The sequence below is a fragment of the Podarcis cretensis genome (assembly GCF_951804945.1).
Source record: "Podarcis cretensis genome assembly, chromosome: 9".
NCBI classification, from domain to species: domain Eukaryota; kingdom Metazoa; phylum Chordata; class Lepidosauria; order Squamata; family Lacertidae; genus Podarcis; species Podarcis cretensis.
Window position 1 is genome coordinate 11,443,523 of NC_137178.1, and position 21,397 is coordinate 11,464,919.

Below are 21,397 nucleotides of genomic sequence, written 5' to 3' on the forward strand. Positions count from 1 at the left end.
TTCAAACATACTTACACTCAATCCCACAAATAATTCCTTTTCCCATCACCATCCACCACCCCTCACCCCACCTTTTTGTTATACTTCCAATCTACTCAATTGCAATTTCTTTCCACGTCTATTACTTTCTTTCACACACCTTTAACCTAATTTCATGCTTCTTTTTCTATTACACATTGTTATCCATCTTATTTAGTATTTCAGTATTTAAAACAGAACTTGTTTATTCTAATAGGAGTTCTGATTTTTCAATATGGTTTTGCAAGTATCCTTTAAACACCTTCCAGTCCCTGTCTATCTTCTCTTTTGAGATCCTTCCAATTTCTCCCATTGTTTTGGATATATTGTAGTACTCCAATAATTTGGCAAGCCACTCTATTTTTGTCGTTTCAGGGATTTTCACGGTAATTCTTTGGCTTTGTGTAATTTCTTGGTTCCGTGACTGTCTTCTTTCACAGAGGAGAAACTGGCTTTGAGCCCCACCCCACAGGCTAGGCGCGCCATCTATGCAGGGCCATGGGGGTTGAGGCTCCCCCACAGTCCTCTGGCAGCTACATGCACATGCGACAGGATGTGTTCGCTTCACACAAGCATGCCACAAGGCTTCTGCATGAAATAGGTGACTCTGATTGAGACTGGAGACAGTGGCAAAGGGTCATGAGCTGTTCCGCCTGTGCCACAGTCTCTAACCAACTTTCCCTCCTTCCCACACTATCTATTACAAGCACCCCAGACTGATGAATTGGGTTTGTTTTTTTTGAGCTTGTCCTCTGCAACATGTTACTGAAGCAATAGTAGCACATTGCTGATGGATTTATATCAGAGTGTCTGCACATCATTTCGCTGTATTAACTTGTTTCCGAGCACAATTCCAAATGTTGGTGTTGACCTTTAAAGCCCTAAACGGCCTCGGCCCAGTATACCTGAAGGAGCGTCTCCACTCCCACCGTTCTGCCCAGACACTGAGGTCCAGCACTGAGGGCCTTCTGGTGGTTCCCTCATTGCGAGAAGCAAAGCTACAGGGAACCAGGCAGAGGGCCTTCTCGGTAGTGGCGCCCGCCCTGTGGAACGCCCTCCCATCAGATGTCAAAGAGATAAACAACTACCTGACATTCAGAAGACATCTGAGGGCAGCCCTGTTCAGGGAAGTTTTTAATGTGTGACATTTTAGTGTATTTTTGGTCTGTGTAGGAAGCCGCCCAGAGTGGCTGGGGAAACCCAGCCAGATGGGTGGGGTACAAATAATGAATGATGATGATGATGATGATGCGACGCCTACCCAAATTTTCTGTGTTATTTCCATTTGGAGGGACAAGTTTTGAACTACAGCACAACAAAAGCAGGACACAACCACGTCCAACCATGAACATTTGCAGCAGCGAAAGTTGCAGGATTTCGGGAGGAAGCTACGGGACGCAAGCCAATTGGAAGCTTGCCCACCCCAAAGCTTTTGCAGGTGGAAATGGGAACCCTTGGGATTGGCCGAGACATGGAAATCACTGCTTGGCCCGAGAATGGGAGATCGGCAGAAATGGGGCCATAGGAGAGGGTTGTTTTGTGCTCAATGGTTTCTCTTTCCCATTTGCATCTCTTTATTTAGACTTGAGGAACGACAAAAGCATGGGGGATTTTCAGACGCACACAAATATATTTGTTGATGTGTTGTGTGGATTCCCTCGCACCCACCTAATACTGTATCTGAAAGTTCCCTTTTCCAGGGTGGTTATAAAGAGAAGGTTCCCCTCATCCACCCACAAAGCACAATCTCTGTGAATATCAAGGTGCGGCCACAATGAAGTCGTTGATGGTGGTGTTCCTGGCCTTAGTGCTGCTTGCAAGCAACATTGTCCCTCTCTGCGGTGAGTAGCCTGGGTCTGCTTTCAGCTTTGCACTGTCAGTTCTTCGAATCTGAAGCTGGGCTTTGCTAGAAGCCAACCCTGGAAGGTATTAACTAAAGATGAAAACGGTGTTCTGAGCCAGTGCAAACTGCCTTTCCAACACTCACCTGTTTGGGACTAGAATCCACAATTGCAAGGAGAAATATTAGTGCAAGTTCAGCGTGTCTAGCTGGAGCAAACACAATTTATTCTTTGGTTTGTTCCCCAAGGCTTCCACATTATTGCTGTCTGAAGGGACTCAAAGCTGGACAAAAATAAGCCAGAGAATTTGTGGTGTGAGAAGTTAAGGGATTTCGGCAGGGAGTTGGGGGCGGGGTCCTGCGTTGATCGGAAATGAAGCCAGCATAAAAATGACAAGGGACAGAGGATTGGAGTGATCATTCTATGATGTTATGGCAGTAGGGAAGCATCCTGTACCCTCCAAAGGGCAGTGGAAGAGCTTGGGGAAATGGGAACAGGGCAGGCTGCGAGATATAGACCACTCTGCCCTCTAATCCCTTGCCATCGCTCTTTGCCGTCTCCCGGCATCTGCCAACCGAGGCAGCTGCCTCACTCTGCCTCATCTGAGAATCCAAAAGCAACACAGTTGGCTAATAATATAATTACAATACTTTTATATCACTAATGAATTAATTTACAATCAGATAATGTACGCTACATACAGTAGTGATATAAAAGTATTGCAATTATATTATTGGCCTACCGTGTTGCTTTTGGATTGTCAGATTGTTCTGTTTGCAACACAGGGGATCTTTTTTGTTTCACTCTGCCGCATGGCAGAGCCAGCCCTTTACAGCAGGAAACAAGAGTGCAAAAACAAGAGTCATAAAACAATACAGTGGTACCTCGGGTTAAGAACTTAATTCATTCCGGAGGTCCGTTCTTAACCTGAAACTGTTCTTAACCTGAAGCACCACTTTAGCTGTGCCGCCGGAGCACGATTTCTGTTCTCATCCTGAAGCAAAGTTCTTAACCCGAGGTACTACTTCTGGGTTAGCGGAGTCTGTAACCTGAAGCATGTGTAACCCGAGGTATACCACTGTAATGTAAAAGAGTCAGTTCAGTGGTAGTGGGCACAGTGTCCTGGTAGGACCTGGGATACCGGGGTTCTGATCTGCACTCGACCACAGAGTTCGTCGGGTGACCTTGAACCCATCACACACACACACACACACACTCTCAGCCAAACTGCCTCACAGGGTTGTTGTGAGGCTGGAATGGGGAGCGAGAGAACCACCTGTGCCACCTTAAGCACCTGGGAGAAAATGTGGGGTTGAAATGTAAAATAAATAAAGAGTGATAGTTGGCTTGATAGAGTTTTTGGGTACCAGTCCTCCTCTTTTTGTGAAGCGAGCTATTTTTGCAATATTATTGCTTGCGTTGTGAACTTTATTTGATGGCTTTTTGTTTGAAATGATGTGCACCAGGGGGAGGTAGCAGAGCTCAGCAGTAGAACACATGTTTTTTTATGTAGAAGGTCTCCACTTCAATCCTGTTAAAAGGGATCAGGCAGCTGGGGAAAGGATTCAGCCAGAGACCTTGGGCTTGTGTGCAGTCAGAACAGACAGTACTAAGATTAGCGATAGGGGAGAAATTTGAACCTGTTTGCATTTAAAGGCAAACCTACCTGATTAGCACTTGCTGGATTAATATGAGAACCAAAATTCAGCTTTCCTTCATAATTTGAACTTGTCTGAATCTTGCAGTGCAATTCTCCAGCTAAGCAATGTGTACCAAAATGCATGTACTGCAGGTCTGCCTAAAAATGTATATTATGGATGCAAAAATTATTAGGCAAAATTTGGCAGAATTGGCAGAATTGCATTGAAATGCACCATGAGAAATATGTACTAAAATGATGGTGAATTTTCGTGATGACTTTTTTACAAATTGTGAACCGATGTGGAAATGTGGAGAACTGAATTTAAGGCAGAAAAAAGGAGAAACTGAGAAAGACTGAAACTGGCAAATTCACCCATTCCTAACTGAGACGAATCCAAGAATACCCTGCCCTTGCAAAGCAGGCTTTGCATCTCTCGGGTCTCAAACATGTTGCATTATTGTTTGCAAAATTCATTTTTGCATATTCAGTGACTGCAAAGTTGGGTGGTGGTGGTGGTGGCTGAATGAAAATTGTGATCACACCCATTACATTTGCTCACAACTCTCACCAACTTCAGCGGAAGGTAGAAACAGAATCTATACATGTGTCAGTGGCAAGGGCATAGGCTCTCCCCCACATGACCAAACACTCCACAAATAACAGATGCAGAGCTGAAATACACTCAGCTGTTTGCGCTGACCTTTGATTAAACGTAGAGAGGTTGGGGGTGAAATTTGCAGAATCTGGAGAAACCTCTTCTGCTGGCAGTAAATTCCTGGGTCACCAGAGTCTGCCATGTGTGAATAAACCCCCAAATTGAGAAAGAGGAGGAAGGCAAAATCAAAGATAACTCTGTTCACAAATGTAACTGGGGAAGAACAAATAAATCTGAATTTGCTGTTTGGAGACATATAGAAATACAATGGAATTTCACGTCATTATACAGAAAACTTCACATTTTTTTGTTTCATCTTAAATAAGATAGAAAAACAAGATATGAAACTTCTTTGTGTGTTTGTGTAAAGTCATTACATTTATATTTGACCGGTCAGTACCAAGTTGACTGTCCTATTACTATTGTATTATTATTGGTATTATTAGAAGCATAAATAACTCATGTAACATTAACTTATGTGTATTTTCTCTTTCTTTCTTCTTTCATAATTTGTCATTCAACAATAAAAAATAACTGCAATGCGCCTAGCTGTATGTTCTTAGGGCTTATTCACATTTTTGCTTGACTCGTATTTTGATTGTATCGGGTATTGTTCAATTCCCCTGGGTCTGAGGGCTTTTCTCATTTTCCTGCAGCCGTGCCTCTCAAAAATCAGATCTTACCCGCTGAACTGAAGCTCATTTTTTAAGCAAAACCTCTCTTGGGATTTTCTGTGCACCTGTTAAGATCTGATTCAGCAGGTAAGATCGGATTTCGCAAGGCACAGCTGCAGAACAACATAACAGCTCTGGGACTTGGGAAAATGAATCGGTACACAAAACAATCAAAATATGGGTCAAGCGAATGTTTCAAAGGTTGGGGGGGCAGGTGCAATCCTTCCTCTTTCCACAGCCCCTTTTGGGTGCTTCTCTCATGCGATTTCAATTGCACAAGGGGGAAGATCCCTGGCCCTCGCTGCATCTGATGTGCTCTTGTCGCCTGGGGTGTCTGCCTCTGTGGTGCTCTGAAGTCCTTAGGCTTACAGCAGGCTTCCTGCTGCAAAGCGTTACCCTTGCAACATGCTGGAGGCACATGGGCTGAGGCACCAGAAGGGTCAAGATGAGGTCAAGAAGCGTGACCCCACTCTCCCATTTATGCCCTTGTAAGTGCATGAAGTGAGGGACGCGGGTGGCGCTGTGCGTTAAACCACAGAGCCTAGGACTTGCCGATCAGAAGGTCGATGGTTCAAATCCCCACGACGGGGTGAGCTCCTGTTGCTCTGTCCCAGCTCCTGCCCACCTAGCACGTCAAAGTGCAAGTAGATAAACAGGTACCGCTCTGGCGGGAAGGTAAACAGCATTTCCGTGCGCTGCTCTGGTTTGCCAGAAGCGGCTTAGTCATGCTGGCCACATAAGCTGTATGCCAGCTCCCTTGGCCAATAAAGCGAGATGAGCACCACAACCCCAGAGTCAGCCACGACTGGACCTAATGTTCAAGGGTCCCTTTACCTTTACCTTTAAGTGCATGAAGAGGAAAGCCCAGCAAGGACTCAATGGGTTTAGGGTACATGCTCCTGTATGAAAAGGATGGGCGTTTATCCCATTGCACAACATGCTTATGGTACAGGCAACTCCCAATTTATGTGGGGGTTATGCTCTACGCCTTTGCAGATGTAACTGGAATTGCGTATATTGGGAGCATCCTGGAGAGTCCTCCTGGCTCACGAGGAGACCCTCTCTGGAGCCTGAAGAGGACATCCACATCCGGCTCTGGGGAGGGCGTCCTTGCAAGCTGGAGGCACAGTGGGGCTTTGCTGAGGCCTCCCCGACTAACAGCTGACTTGCAGTGTTGCGCAGCAGCCTCTGCTTCCCCGTGCATCAGCTGTGCAAGCTGCAATGTCTCTCCAGCTCACTTGTGAAACATCTGTAGGTCTTTTGCTCTTTTTCCGGTTCTGAGCACTGCCAGTCATTCATTCAGCTAGCCAAATATGTCTGCCCTTGCTTGCAGAACCAGCATGGAACAGGCAGGAGCTCTGCAAATTGCTTTAGGGATCGGGCTGGGACGTAAGGCAAAACGGCGCAACTCTTTCTTGCTATTTAAGGACCTCTGTCCACCGCATACCCCCTACAACCATAATTTGCTAAGAGAGTTGGGCTAAGACCAGTGGAGGGCGCTCCATTAGTGAATAGGGCCCTCTCCCACCAACCTGTTAATTCCACTTGTCAGTGGCAGAGGAACCCTCTGGCACCTGGGGCGGGATGCCAAGGGGCGGGGCGGGGCGGGGCGGGGCGAACTGCCCGGCACACACGACATCCATATGGGCTGTGCACACACAGCAGCCCATATGGATGCTCATATGGACGGCACACACGAGCAGCAGCCCATACGGATGCCGCGCAAGCAGCGCCCATACTAACTGCGCACACACGCACCCTTGGCCGCTCTACAGCTGGGGGGGAGGCAGCAGGGCATCTTGTCACCCCCCCAGACTGGTACCCGGGGTGACCTGCCCCCTCCGCCCCCCTTTGTATGCCCCTGCCACTTGCCTGACCTCTTTCTTATAATCATTGTCCAGGGGGGGTAGTAGAGTGGTACCTCGGGTTACATACGCTTCAGGTTACAGACTCCGCTAACCCAGAAACAGTACCTCGGGTTAAGAACTTTGCTTCAGGATGAGAACAGAAATCATGCTCCGGTGGCGCAGCAGCAGCAGGAGGCCCCATTAGCTAAAGTGATGCTTCAGGTTAAGAACAGTTTCAGGTTAAGTACGGACCTCCGGAATGAATTAAGTACTTAACCTGAGGTACCACTGTACTGCCTATCAGCTTCCTCCTTCCTTACTATCTGCTGCTCTTGTGACTTGTCAAGCTCAGCAGGGAGGATGGGGACAGAGCTAGAGTTAGTTTGACTCTGGCTGCACCTAATGTTGGGTCCCTTACCTTCTGCCCTACAAGTCCACCCATTTCTAGGACTGGGGGGAATCTGGGCTCAACCCTTGCTCAGCAGTGAAGCTCACAGAGACCTGCTCTATCTGTAAGTATATTTCAGCCTAAGATACTTTGCAGGGCTACTGGGAGGATCAATGCAGGGGGGTCTCCCATGTCACCCTAAACTCTTTGTAGTAAAGGAAGCATAAACGCGGAATGAAATTAACATTATGCGTGCCAGAATCTGAGCATTTTTCATGGTGTTTTCACAAAGGTCTTGCTATGGAGGGTCACCTAGTCCACATGGGAAGTTGCAAATGCCAGAAGCACACCCTCACGGCCTTTGGCCCGAAACAGATCCAATCCATTCAAGTCATTCCCAAGGGAATACAGTGCGGGAGGACAGAAATAATGTAAGTGAAGCCAGCACGCCCACATCCTACCATTTTGAAGAGGGTGAGGAAGAACGCTAATAATGACCTCATCCTTACGTTTCAGATTAACCCTGAAAAGCAAATGGCAGGTCTGTGTGGCACCTACTGCCCAGTGGGCGCAGAAATTGCTGAAGAGACTGATAAAGAGGTACGATTTTGCATATTCAGTTACAGCTGGGGCTCCCTGGGTGACTTCCCTTGGCACCTACCAAGGCTCTCACAGACCCTTCATTTTTTTAAAAAAAGGTTTTTGTTTGTTTGTTTAGCTGCTTGGCGGAAGGGCTTGCTTGACTTTCTGTATGAATTTTGCTTGTTTGGGGGGAGATTGTAGGTATTCTGCTTTTTATAGAGGGAGGGTTCTGAGCAGCGCCAGTTTTCCTTCTGCAAAACAGGTGTTATATGTTGCCCGCAACAGATTTGCAGAAGTGCTCCCAAGTCTCCCAAAATATGAGGGCCTCCTGATTGAGCAGAACATGGAGTTTTCTTTGATAGTCAAGAAAAAACTCCAGCAACACGCAAATAGCAGTGGTCCTAATATTGTTCTCACCTGCATCCAGCCAATGTAGATATTATATGCTTAATTAAGCTGCTCACTGGCGCAAGAACCAGCCCTGTACCAAGTCAGGGCATTCACAAATCTAGCTTAGCATCATCTAGAATAGGGTTACCAGACGTCCTCGGTTTCCAGGGACAGTCCCCAGATTTGCAAATCTGTCCTGGGACAAATTCCTGTATACCTGAAGGAGTGTCTCCACCCCCATCGTTCACCCCGGACACTGAGATCCAGCGCCGAGGGCCTTCTGGTGGTTCCCTTATTGTGAGAAGTGAGGTTACAGGGAACCAGACAGAGGGCCTTCTCAGTAGTGGCGCCAGCCCTGTGGAACGCCCTCCCTTCAGATGTGAATGAAATAAGCAGCTATCTTCTCTTTAAAAGACATCTGAAGGTAGCCCTGTTCAGGGAAGTTTTTAATATTTAATGCTGTATTGTTTTTAACACTTGATTGGAAGCTGCCCAGAGTGGCTGGGGAAACTCAGCCAGATGAGCGGGGTATAAATAATAAATTATTATTATTATTCCGTCCCCGGGATGTCCCCAAATTTGCAAATCTGTCCCTGGGAAACGTGGCAGCAGCAGCCTCATCAGCCCGGAGCCAGCCTGGTAGTGCAGTTGGCTCTGGCTGGCTTCAGGAGCTGCTCGCTGCCATGGCGCCCACCATTTTTCTGTGCCACGGCAGTGAGCAGCTCCCGAAGCCAGCCTGAGCCAACTGCACTACCAGGCTGGCCCCTCCTGGGCAATGCCCGCCTGCCCATGATTCCTGAGCCTCCCCCAATCTGTCAAAACAAAGGGGGAAGGGGGAAGATTGGGGAAGGCTCGGGAGTCACGGACGTGCAGCGCACCGTTGCAAAGTTTTTTTAAAAAACCTGTGCATTTGTTTCACAGGGTGCGAAAGAAGGGCTTTGCACCTTTATACAATATGCATGTGTGTTTGGGCCCAGGGTCTTTTGCCTCTCCATCCCCACTACTGACTCCCTGTTGCTACTCAGCTTAAAAAAAAAAGTTGTCCCCAGATTCATTGAAAAAAATCTGGTAACCATAATCTAGAACAGACTACAATTGGTAGCTAGGGATGATGGGATTTGTAACCCCAAAAGAGCTGGAAACTCAAGTTTGGGAAACACTGATCTAGAAGAACTTGCAGTGATTCTCCAGGGTTTCAGACCCAAGTCTTTCTTAGCCCCACCTATAAATGCCAGAGACTTAATCCAGGGATATTTGCATGTTCTACCACTGAGATGAAGCTCTTCCCTTCATCTTTCATGCAGAAGTGAAGTCTGAAATTTGCTACATGGGTAAATGCAAGCCAAGCAGCCCAAACTCTCAGTGTATAACCAGGAAAAAATAACCCTTGGCACACACATCATCCAAGGCACCCCAAATAATTCTAGAAATGGGGACCTTTCACACCTGTCCCTTAAAATATGACTGTGTGTTATTGCTGAATAGTCCAAGTCACCTGAATCATACGAAAAATCTGAAAAACCAAGCATTCTTTTGTCCCCTGTCCCAGAGCAGAGAATACAAAATCCCTGTGAGGATGGCATGAATCGCTGAGATAATCCATGCACAATTTTCTCTGAAAAGCAGTAGGAGGAAGTGCCTTTCAGAGGAGCTGCAGCGAGGGATGCTTAACCCAACACCCTGCTTTTTCACAGCTTCTACGCCCCATTCCCATGGGGTTCAAGCTCAGCATACACCTGGAATTCTGCTGGGGGAAAGCAGCCAAAGAGGGTTGAAGCAGGAGTGGTTACGGGAAAGGGTCAAGTCCCTCCTCCCGCTTCTCTTCTGAAAATGGTTCCTCTCCAGGTGCTATTTTTCATTCAAGAAGCAGGTTGTAGGGTGGTGGTGGTTGTTTTTTAAAGGTTATGATTTTCCTATATGTCCAGTTTAGCCTGAACACTAACAGCAAAGGGACTGTGCTATGAATGAGGAAGTCTGCAGTTCCGTCTACCATGATCTTACTTTTAAAGCCTTACACGCCTTAAGGAAGTCATATGACTTCTCCCAAACATTCCTGGAAATTGCAGCTTACCCCCGACAGAGCTACAATTTCAACAAACTGTGGCTCCCAAGGTGGAAGTCATGTCCTTTAAATGTATGGTATAAGTATGCAGCCCTCACTAGCTGACCTTAGGGCAAGGAATCTCTGCTCTCCATTTGCAATATGGGGACGATACTAGCTTACCTTGCTGGGTTGTGTAAGGATTATAAAGTAGCTTAATTTGAACACTCAGAGGTAATATTTTTACTTTTTTGGGGGGGTGAAGGGTGCCCAAATCCCTCCATAACAACAAACAGCCTGGGCACCGCACTTGTTCCTTAACGCTTCTGATGGGAGCCACTTAGGAATGTGCCACCCTTACTGCGAAGAACATCTGTGACAGTCGTGGCTTACGTAATGGAATTTAACCAGTTTCTCTTTTACTAATTTCAACATATAGCAGACAGTGACCACAAATGGGAGTCTTCCTGAAGGTGGAAAAATGCGCAAGGAGCCCGAAGAAACAGTGATGCAGTGCTGCCCTGTTGTCATGCTTTCTATCTTGTAATTATATATATATTCAAAACCACACTTTAAAACCACTGTGCCCTTCTGAGATGGTTGAACGGTGGACATCAGTGACTGCTTTGGCTCATTTGGAATAAAGCACCAAGAATGCAAATTAGCACTAAGAAAGACGAATGCTTCTAGCAGCCATTAAACAATTATACTGAACGGCTACTGTGCAATTTCTACATTATCAGCAGAGATGTTACTCAAAATGTGCCAAATAGCTCGGATAATTGGGCAATGTTACATTGCAAAAGGAAGGAGAGCTCCTTTTCTAGCTAAAGAAGCTTCCATTACTCATGAGTCTAGATCCGGGTTTCCTGAACTTGGGTTTCCAGCTGCTTTTGGACTACTTTTCCCATCATCCCAGACCACTGGTCTTGCTATCTAGGGATGATGGGAGTTGTAGTCCTAAAGCAAGCTGGAGACCCAAGTTTGGGAAACACTGGTCTAGCACAAATTCCAAATCTGAGACCCAAGTCCTGCTCACACCCAGACACTATTGTCTTCTTTGCGGGGCTGTCTTTCTAAAAAGTTTCCAAACTCTTGCCCTAATAGGAACGTAAGAAGATGTTACTGGATCAGGCCAAAGGCCCATCTAGTCCAGCATCCAATTCTTGCAGTGGCTGACCACTGAGACCATGAGAAGTCCAAAAGCAGGACATGAATGCAACAGCACCTTCTCCCTCCCTGACATTCAGACACAACCTAGCCCCAACAGTGCAGGCAGAGCATAGCAATTATGGTTAGTAGTCATTGATAGCCTTATTCTTATTCCACTGACAGTCCTCCATTCACGTTATCCTCTTCTGAAGGATCTGTGCCGGTGGTCCTTGCTACGTGTGTTGGGAATGAATTCCTATCTGCTAATACAAGTGTCAATGGTATTGTAAGAACACAAAGTTTTGGTGCAGAAGTTCTGCATTCGGTTTCAAAGAGGTGCCAGCCAGCTATACCTGGAAAACTGAACCAAATGCAATGAAACTCTAGCATGGCGAGGCTGAAATATGTTCTTTATAGATCCTCCTTGCATATATGACGCCTGATAGCCATTCAGGCTTATTTTCAATTAATTTGTCCAGTCCCATTTTTACCAAAGCAAGAACTCAGAAGCCTGCACACATGCATGCAGATGCGTTCCAAGTTTGGTTTTTTCCCTCTTAAGTGTTAAGATGTATTCAGAGTCAAATACATAATACTGATGCATTAACAATGCACACCAAGGCAGCCTAAGCAAAATGTGAACCGTCCCTGCTTCGTCTCTGACCAGTGGTAATCCGTAGTTTGCATCATGAACACAGATCTCTCAGGTTCAGCGAGGTGTATGGCTAGTTCTACCTAAAAATGTTATGTTGAACAGGGTGTGGATCTAAGAAGTACTGGGGATTTCTGACAGAATGAATTTCTTCTTCTCACACAATATGCTTATTGATAAAGAGGAATTAAATTCTTTGTTGACAATCCTGTTTGTAGATAAGGAAAAAAACCTTTCAAGTCTGTTGACAGGAAAGTGGATTACAATACCAGCCTTCTTCCTATGCCATGTTTAATCAGAATGGAAAACAGAGAAGCAAGCCATTTTTACCTCAAAAAGTCAGCCATAGGCAATGTGCAATACCTTTTCCCAGAGCCATTAATGGATCATCCCAGAAGCTGCCTATCTGCCCACAATCCACACTAGTAGAACTTCAGGTAGGTGGGTGGGTTAGTTTTTTCACAGTTCTGCCTGTTAATAAAGTTTTTTGGGGGCTCACAATAAATTCAATGATCAACTTTTCTTCTGAAAACATACCGTGTGCCAACACTTAACGGTATACAGGCATCTCTCCACTTACACAGGGGCTACATTCTTGGGTACCATGAAATTGTGTATAGTGGGGAACACCATCTGAAAAGCCAAAACTCCACCACAATCGCTCCCTCCAAACCGCTTTTCTCAAACGCCAACCATCCACAGGACTCTTAAGGGCGGTACAATGGCTTTTGGGTTGCTAGTCTCTTTTTGCAGTTTTCCCTGTTCTTTTTGTGCCTTTCTGTGGTTTAAACTGATTTATTTATTTCCCGGCACCACGCAGATGTGTGTCAATGGGGAGACGCCTGTATACATTTTATTAGTTTCCAGCAATGCCTTAGGACACATGGAGGTGCTGCTGTGCGTGACGACTGGGACTTCCGACACTTGGGGTTTTTACACACATAACCATTGTGATTTGATCAACTGCAACGTCCTTTCCAGGTTCCACCCGAACGTAGGGTCACAGTAGCCCTTTAAGGGGCTTCTGTGGAAGAAACACTTTAACATGAACCAGCTTCTACATCTCAGGATACTGACAGCAGTGTTCACGATTATCCGAGCATGTGCAATGCAATATTTCCTTTTGAAAACAGGAAAAAATGCTTATTCTCATTAAGAATAGGTGGACATGCCCAGTGCATCCAGCTGTCCCCATATAAACAGCCCTGATTAAATAAACTTGTCTCTTCACATGGGGAAAGTTCCTGGAAAGAGGAGGTTCTGTCTTGCTAGTATCCTCAGCCACAACATACCCAGCCCTACTTTGCACCTTATTTGAATGTTCCTACCTGATTGGAACGCCTCTTGCAATTGAATGCTGTTAATTTTTCTTGCTTCCCTGCATTGGAGGGGGTGGGTCTGTGCAGCAACTAGTTGACTGTACAAACCTTAAGATTACATTCACTGTTCCACCTACTTTTTGCCTCTGGATCCACCCAGCATTGGTATGTGGCCCCAGAAGAAAATTCAGCCCTTGTTCTGAACAAATATTTCCAGTCCCTGCTTTTAAACCAACACTTTGGTATGTGGAAAACCTTAAGGCACAAAGTCCCTCCAGCAACGGAAACCTCCTCCTGGCGCTTCTATGGCCAACGAAACAACAACTGCTTAAAGAAAAGAATTGTGCAACATTTCAAACAGGTGGTGTTTTTTTTTTAAAGACAGAGAAAAACCAAGAGAGTTACACAGGTTAAGATACAAGTCAACTTTGAAGCAGAGGAAAGCCATCTCAACCCCGACTGCATCGGCTAATTACAACTGAACAAAAAGAGGAACTTAAACTGTTTGCAATGTTTCCCAATATTTTTATTTTATTCCCCACCCCCAACCTCCCAACAGCATTACAAAAGATTGGTGGGTTTTTATTAATAATAATAATAATTATTTAATAAACCGGCTCCTCTGCAGTTCATACACAATCACAGGCGATTTTTTTTTTTAAACTCCATTTTATACAAACATTTCAAAAAAAATAGTTGGGAGTGAAGTATGGTAGGAAATATTGCTCACATTGCTAGTTAACATGCACATATGAAAAGGAGGAAAATTGTTAGTGCATACCTCCCAAGTGAAGATACAGCAGATGACTTGGAACACATTCCAGGAGGGAAGTCTTTTGCGCAAGCCCCACTGAAATGAACAGGGAGTTGGGCAGCTCTTGCACATTTCAGTGGGGCTGGAGCAGGAGGACTTCCCAGCGGATTGGGTCCTTACAAAAATAAAAATAAAAAGAACTGAAAAGGCTAATGTCCACCAAATTAAGTTTTTCATGCTATTCTACTTTCCAGTACTATATTTTATTTGAGTTATCAATTCATATATACACGGCCGTGTAAGTAACACTTTTGAGGTATATAAGAAGAGATACCTGCACCAATATTGGGGAGGGGGAAATGTTCTCTCTGAAAAGGAGATAACTTTGTCGTGCTTTATAAGCTGTTCTACACACTGGATGGAGCTACATGTTGTAAGAAACACAGGACAGCTGTCAAAGGGGGGGGGGGGAGGAGAAGCTCAGTGTCAAATCCCTTCCAAATCCAATACAATCTACCTTCTTTGCTGCTCTCGTGACGTTTGATGTTTCCCCATTCCCACTGGAGGGAGGGAACCAAAGATGTGATGTGAAAGGTTGGCAAGCACACAGAGGGAAAATTCGACCCAAGGCTGCCCTTTTGAGCAGCCGCCGCCCTGCATTTGTTGCCTAATGTAGTTCCATCCTGAAAGTTTCACATAAATACAACCAGTTCCAATCGCTGAGGAACTGTTGGCTGTAGGCACTTCCGAGAGCAAATTGCGGTCGTCACCAAAGCAACTCCTTCCTCTACACCCCATAGTCATGCACAAAAATGAGGCAGCATTTCCTTCTTTAGCCCAATTCCAAATTTTCCTTTGCCATTCTATACATAGCTAGCAAAGTGAGTGTGGGTAGGTGGGAAGAATCTAACTTAAGGTATATGTTTTGTGCAACAAACCGATTTAGCTGTTTCGCTTTTGTTTTTTAATTCTTCCTTTTTAAGCGTATGAATGAGACAGATATAAGCTCTTTAAAAATTTTCATTCACATAATGGAAAAAAATTCTCATTTATTAAAAATATCACATTTTGAGACTAGAAACAGTAAAGTGCATGAAAAGTTTAAAATATAAGCTCAAGGAATCGTATATAGCAGCAAAGAAGCAGAATACAGAAAAACTTAAAGGAACACAGACACAACCTTTCCTTGTCGGCTGGACTTTTTGCTTTTCGAAATGCAGAGTCAGGCTCCATCTGCTCAAGAGGCTTTGCTGAAGCAACATCCGTTCATTCTCACAGGCTGTATGCATGAAAGCTCCTTGCACAAGCTCCACCGAAATGAACGGAGGCTGCTTGACAGCTCCTCTGAGCAAACTGCAGCCACGGCTTTCTGAAGAGATGGCATGTATGGTTTTTCTGCTCTTTCAAGGCAAAAAGCTTTTTATTATTATTATTAATGGCCACCAGGAAGAATGTGGGGGAAGGAAAGCAGAAGAAAAGATTCCAAGTACATCTTAAAGGGAGCAATTAACTGTTGGGAATGAACCAGCAGCTTAAAAAAAAAACCTTGATAGAAAACAAAAGCAGTTAAAAGCATGGGATGACTATTTGGCGACTAGGTCAGGAAGAAGATGAATCTGAGGACTGATGATGGCCATCCTTCACGTGGGAAAAGGGCACCCAGGAAAGCCAGCTCTCACGCACAGAGGAGGCAGGTGCAAGGTGCCTTTCGGAGGCATTTCCTCATCTGCTCTTTTCAGCTGAATAATCCTAAAGGTTTTCTGGGGGAAGGGGAGGACGATGGAAAAGGTACAACAAAAAAGGGACCAGTGGATTGGGTTGAAACGCATTTTCACTTTGTGAAAATCAAACCCAAGAATCCTAGCCGCAGATTTTTAATGGAGGACCCCCGCACCTGCCTCCTGGAAACTGCTGACAATCCCAAATTCTCCGCCAGTTAATGCAGTGTCTGTTCCCCAAAGCGGTCTGTTGAATTGACAGTGTTACTCTGCTGGTTACTGTCAAACTGATCGCATCCATTATGCTGGCATCCTTCATAATTTTTTTGCAAGGGAGATGGTTCTCTTTTGGTAAGAATCCACAGCTATAAGCCAGTAGTTGGGCCTTATAATGGCACCTGGAGCTTCCCCATTGTCAGCTAGGCTTGTTCCTTCTATAGCAATACACAGAGCTCACAGAGATCTATAGGTTGCACACAAGCCCAATTTGTTTTCATGGGCTTGGACAGGATGCGAACTCCTACTGATCAGAAATGAAGATTACAACAAACAAGTGGACCCTGGTATATGCAATTAGATGCTCCCAGGCAAATTCTCCACTGGAACAGCACAAAAACAGCAGGAAGTATTGCGTCTTGCATCACCTTTGGCTTTCTAAATTAACTTAACATTTCAGTAGAGATAAGAGAGCAGTCTGTGCTGCAAATAATTTACAACGGCAAGTGCTATCTCCAGTTACCAAACCTTTCCCAACAGGACCGAAACATCAAATAGACCTACTCTATTTCAGGATGCTGTTTAAAATAAAATAAAATATGAGAGTGGGCTGGGGGAAGAGAGGTATGGCTCATTTTGCTAAGATGTGAAAGAAAGCATTCGCAAACCCCGCTGTCTGACGTCGTTTTACAAAGGCAGCTTCCCAATGAAACAAACAAGAGCCCGCCAGCTTAAAATGTGTGGGTTTTATATATATATATATATATATATGCATACCTTAAAAGCAAAAACCTGGAAAAAGGGAACAAACAAAAACTTTGGTTCCAGCCCTAGTGCCAAATGGTACCAATATGCACCGGGGGGGAAAAAGTGCAAAATTGTATCATCAACACATATAATGAGAGGAGCTTGAAGCAGCAGCTTTTAAAAGGTCGGCCATACTTCACTCCTACATACTTTGATTTACAACTGTACAGGTCCATAAACAAACAAACGGGTCCCAGCCCTCAAAAGGGGCAGGGGCCCCACTACCGCCTGCTGGCCAAGTGGATGCCATTGACAGGAGGCAGGAACAGAGGATGGAGCTCCAGCTGCGTCAACAGTGAGAAGTGGTCTGAAGGGATGTGAGGGTGGGGGCACCCGGTGATGTTGTTCTCAACCAGCCACTGAGGGTCCAAAGGCCCCAGGACACCAAGCACGTTCATGTGAGTGTTGGAATAAAAAATGTAGTCAATCACACCCTGCAGAAGGGAGGGAGGAAAAGTCAGTTCAGAACAGGATCCTATGAACAAATCAAGCCACCAAGAACCTCCTATGCTGCCTGCTTTTGTTCCAGTGCCATCCCTGCACCACCTGTTGCACTGCTAGGTAGTAAGAGATGTTGGGAGCGTCTCAACTGAAGCCCAGGGAGAAATGCAAGGTTGCTTAGAAGCTGGTTGGGGGGGGCGGGACCTGGAACTTGCTGCAGCTCTACCAATCCTATAAACGGCAAAGGTGGTTGCAACATGTTAATAAAAGCAGGAGGAGATGCTTAAAGAAAAACATGCATTGGGAACACCCTTGGAAGCTGCAGCCAGGACTGGGCTCCCCAATTCAAAGTGTTGGTGCTGACCTTTAAAGCCCTAAATGGCCTCGGTCCAGTATACCTGAAGGAGCGTCTCGACCTCCATCGTTCTGCCCGGACACTGAGGTCCAGCGCCGAGGGCCTTCTGGCGGTTCCCTCGCTGCGAGAAGCCTAGTTACAGGGCAGAGGGCCTTCTCGGTAGTGGCACCCGCCCTGTGAAACGCCCTCCCACCAGATGTCAAAGAGAAAAATAACTACCAAACTTTTAGAAGACATCTGAAGACAGCACTGTTTAGGGAAGCTTTTAATGTTTAATAGGTTATTGTATTTTAGTGTTTTGCTGGAAGCCACCCAGAGTGGCTGGGAAACCCAGCCAGATGGGCGGGGAATGAATGAATGAATGAATGAATGAATGAATAAATAAATAAATATTATTATTATTATTATTATTATTATTATTATTATTATTGCCAGTCAATGCTACAAGGCACCAGCCTGCCTCTCATGTACAGGAGAATCGGAGCCAGGGATCAGAACCTAAATCTTGCTTCTACTTCTTCATGCAGAAATGGCATGAAGCAGGGTGATCCTGCAACGACCACAGGGATCGTTGCAGGCAGATTGCAACAGTGGCCATTCATCTGTGCACTTCAATGCATTTGCAACTGAATCTCGGTCTAAGCTGCAACTACCCATAGGTTTAAATGTGTTTGGTTTGAATCACAGTAAATATAATCATCTGTCGTTCCAGTACCCAGCTGATATATTCCTAGTTGCTTTTGCCACAGCTCTACTTACTTTGAAATCAAAGGTGTAATTGGTATAAGGCATCAAGTTGTTTTCGTAAGCGCTCTTCAGCTGGAAGCCGTGAGTGATTCTTCCTTCAGGAGCCCCGTTCTTCCCATTGCCACTGAAGTTCATGAGACACTCATTGTAACGCAGCTCCTTGAAATCTTTATGGTTGTCAGCTACTATTCCATTGCTTAAGTATTCCACAACACCTGTTTGCAAAACAAAACAGTCAATCTGTTGCTATCGGATGCTAATGCTGAATTGTGCCACCTGTTTTCCTGTAGCTTAACATGAACTCAGTTCTGGAGCTCTATGCATACCATCAGCAGCCAGGGAATTATTAACGCTGCAAATGTTTTCATGACCAGGAGGGAAGAATTATCACCCAAGTAGCTATATAGCCACCTGCTTAAAATAAGAAATAAGCTATTTAGCAGTTAGAGAAATACTACCAGGAGTTGGTTAAGGCTGTCAGCATTTGTAATTAGAATGGGAGTGATTATTTATGTACTAAATGTGATGGTGGTTCTTGCAATTTATCATTCATCTGGTTATAAATAGCAGTTTCCCTGGGCAAACAATACTGGTTCAACAGAGGGTTTGCACTTGTTCACCTTATCAACCCCCAAATCTACCCTATTACCTCCTCTCCTCATTTTAGAATGCAAGACAACAATTCAGCAATTCACATTAAAATTTCCCCTTGAGACACAAGACATTGAAAAAGATAATTCCCACTAGGTGTAACGTTGGTGGAAAGTTGATACAAGATAGTATTAACTTTCAATACCATGTCCCTCCCCCCACAGCATACAAACCAATATGGTTAATCTGATCCAGTAACATTCCCCTCACAACACACAAACAAGACACACTTGCAGCCCGGGAGGGGCCACTAGGGGCGCATCGGAAGATGGCTGACAATAACATCTCTCCGACCCACACGAGGTAATTAGGAGGCTGTGATGGGAGTAAATAGCCTCCCTACCCCCCCAAGGTTGTGGGGGGGGGCTGCCCTTGCCTGCTGTGCCCTATACCACCCCCGAATTTGTGGGGATGGGGGCACTAGGCAGAATGCCCTCCTGTGGATCTCGGCGCTCCTGGACGCTGTCTCTGATTCGCGCCACTAGCTGCAAGAACTTCAAAAGAAGCAATTAGGAGGAAGCGAATGCACATATTTCAAGGAAGCAGGGGGAGTAAAGACTGCTAACTGAAGAGATCTCTGATAAACAAGACGGGCCGGAGGAACAAGATAAATCATGAGAAGATACGCCAAGGCTCGGTATGGCAAAAGGACTGGATGGGGGAGGGGGGAAACTTTCCTTTTTTTCCCCTCTAAGTGATTAACCAAGAATCCCCACCCCCCACAAATCAGAAATGTCGTTTTAATGACTTAAACTGTGGATTTATGACTGTGTGGAGATAAATTTTCTAACCAAAGCATGTTTTAAGAAGATCGTGGAAAGTATAAGAGGTTTGGAATGACGCAGTTAAAAATACCGTCGCCATGTTGGCAAGTTCTGTTGGAGGACTTAAGTCTGGGAGGAGAAATAGAGCTGTTTTTATATTGTGGGTGAGACTCCTCAGAGGGACTTAAGAACGACAGTTTTGCGATTAATGATGGAAAGAGCGGTGTTATTTATGAAAGCGATGATATATGGAAACCATCTCGATTTGAGGATTGGACGAACGGAAAAATTCACACAGGATTATAATTGGTGTTTATCTGCTTAAGGCGATTATCAGAAGAGATCATAAAGGAAAAAAAGAAAAAATATACGAACAAGATGAGATGTGGAAACAGCAATATAAGACTGGATAGAATTATGAACTTTATTTGGACTGATTTCGATATTAACGCAATAGCAAGAAGATGGTCGGAATCCCCCTTCGGAACTTGAAATATGGGTCCCCTCAACAAAAATTTAAAATTTGGCTTTGTAATTCGGAATTTATGTGATGTGATTTGATTTGATTTGATTTGTCGGTTAATAAAAATTATTTTTTTAAAAAAAGACACACTTGCAGCCCACCGACTGTAACCAACCATGCCCTGGGCCCTCTGGTCTCTTGTACTACCAACAAAAATAAAATACATGTTTTAAGTGATGCTAACACAAAAGCTTTAAAGGTAAAGGGACCCCTGACCTCAGGTCCAGTTGCGGCCGACTTTGGGGTTGCGGCGCTCATCTCGCTCTATTGGGCAAGGGAGCCGGCATACAGCTTCCGGGTCATGTGGCCAGCATGACTAAGCCGCTTCTGGTGAACCAGAGCAGCACACGGAAATGCCATTTACCTTTCCTCCGGAGCGGTACCTATTTATCTACTTGCACTTTGACGTGTTTTCGAACTGCTAGGTTGGCAGGAGCAGGGACAGAGCAACGGGAGCTCACCCCGTCGCGGGGATTCGAACCGCCAACCTTCTGATCGGCAAGTCCTAGGCTCTGTGGTTTAACCCACAGCGCCACCCACGTCCCACACAAAAGCTTTACTCATATACTATATAAAAGAATGGAATTTTACTGTCTCCCCTTTTCCTGCCCTCTTTCCCTCCTCAATTCCATATTGCCTGTAACAGTAATGTAATGACTCACTGAATGTGACCGACTTGTTTGAAAGATTCTATGACTTGAAAACGGAGACTTTGTATGTACTACTGCTACCCAATAAAACCTTTTAATAAATACATTTTTTATAAAAAAGGTAAGTCTTAACTTTGAAGTAAAAGCAAAACCGCTATTTCTAAATACCTGAATCCGGCAGTGAGTTGAGATCTGCACACAGCACCAGAGGGATGGAATTCTTATCTGTTATTGGGCTTCCAGGCCGGCTAGAGGCTTTCTCAAGGATACTTTTCAGTTCCGAGACAAACATCATTGTCTGGACAAGTTTTACATCTGAATATTCAGGGTCCCAATGCATGTGGGCGTTTGCTATAATAAGCAGCTGGTTGTCCACGGTATGGAGAGGCTTTATACCTAAAGGCAATGAATTCTAAGTTAATTCAACTCCTTCCATGACACAGAAACAACAAACAGAAAAACATTTAATTACATGCAAAGGAAATGTTCTTCACTGTGCAGATACTGCTGGGCTCGTGGCCTGGGAGGGTTTATGTGAACAACAGAGCACCTTCCCATGGCCAGCGTATC

The 21,397-nt window shown here is 45.1% G+C and overlaps 2 protein-coding genes across 4 annotated transcripts in view; one reads left to right on the forward strand and one right to left on the reverse strand.

Moving 5' to 3' along the window:
* Positions 1-1,736: 1,736 nt before the first annotated feature.
* Positions 1,737-10,792, forward strand: LOC307224410 (C-X-C motif chemokine 13-like). 2 transcript variants are annotated; one of them, XM_079991279.1, is made up of 4 exons: positions 1,737-1,859; positions 7,358-7,496; positions 7,582-7,665; positions 10,518-10,792. In XM_079991279.1, exons 1-4 carry the CDS (start codon positions 1,793-1,795, stop codon positions 10,525-10,527), a joined length of 300 nt encoding a protein of 99 aa, XP_079847405.1. In that variant the 5' UTR covers positions 1,737-1,792; the 3' UTR covers positions 10,528-10,792. The 2 variants fall into 2 exon arrangements, with proteins under 2 accessions (XP_079847405.1, XP_079847406.1); XM_079991280.1 differs by having other exon boundaries at positions 10,521-10,792.
* A 2,757-nt stretch (positions 10,793-13,549) lies between these two features.
* Positions 13,550-21,397, reverse strand: part of CNOT6L (CCR4-NOT transcription complex subunit 6 like) — a 39,721-nt gene continuing 31,873 nt past the window's right edge. For both annotated transcript variants that reach the window (XM_079990930.1, XM_079990931.1), the window contains exons 10-12: positions 20,996-21,223; positions 18,252-18,454; positions 13,550-17,130 (exon numbers count right to left, since the gene is read on the reverse strand). In XM_079990930.1, the coding sequence (XP_079847056.1) occupies positions 16,918-17,130; positions 18,252-18,454; positions 20,996-21,223 (644 nt within the window). In that variant the 3' untranslated portion in view covers positions 13,550-16,917. The remainder of the gene's footprint in view (positions 17,131-18,251; positions 18,455-20,995; positions 21,224-21,397) is intronic.

Coding starts and splice junctions, on each gene's coding strand:
- LOC307224410 (XM_079991279.1), top strand. CDS start 1,793: ATGAAGTCGTTGATGGTGGTGTTCCTGGCCTTAGTGCTGCTTGCAAGC. Junction 1,860..7,357: donor CAACATTGTCCCTCTCTGCG/GTGAGTAGCCTG, acceptor GTTTTCACAAAG/GTCTTGCTATGGAGGGTCAC. Junction 7,497..7,581: donor TGCGGGAGGACAGAAATAAT/GTAAGTGAAGCC, acceptor CTTACGTTTCAG/ATTAACCCTGAAAAGCAAAT.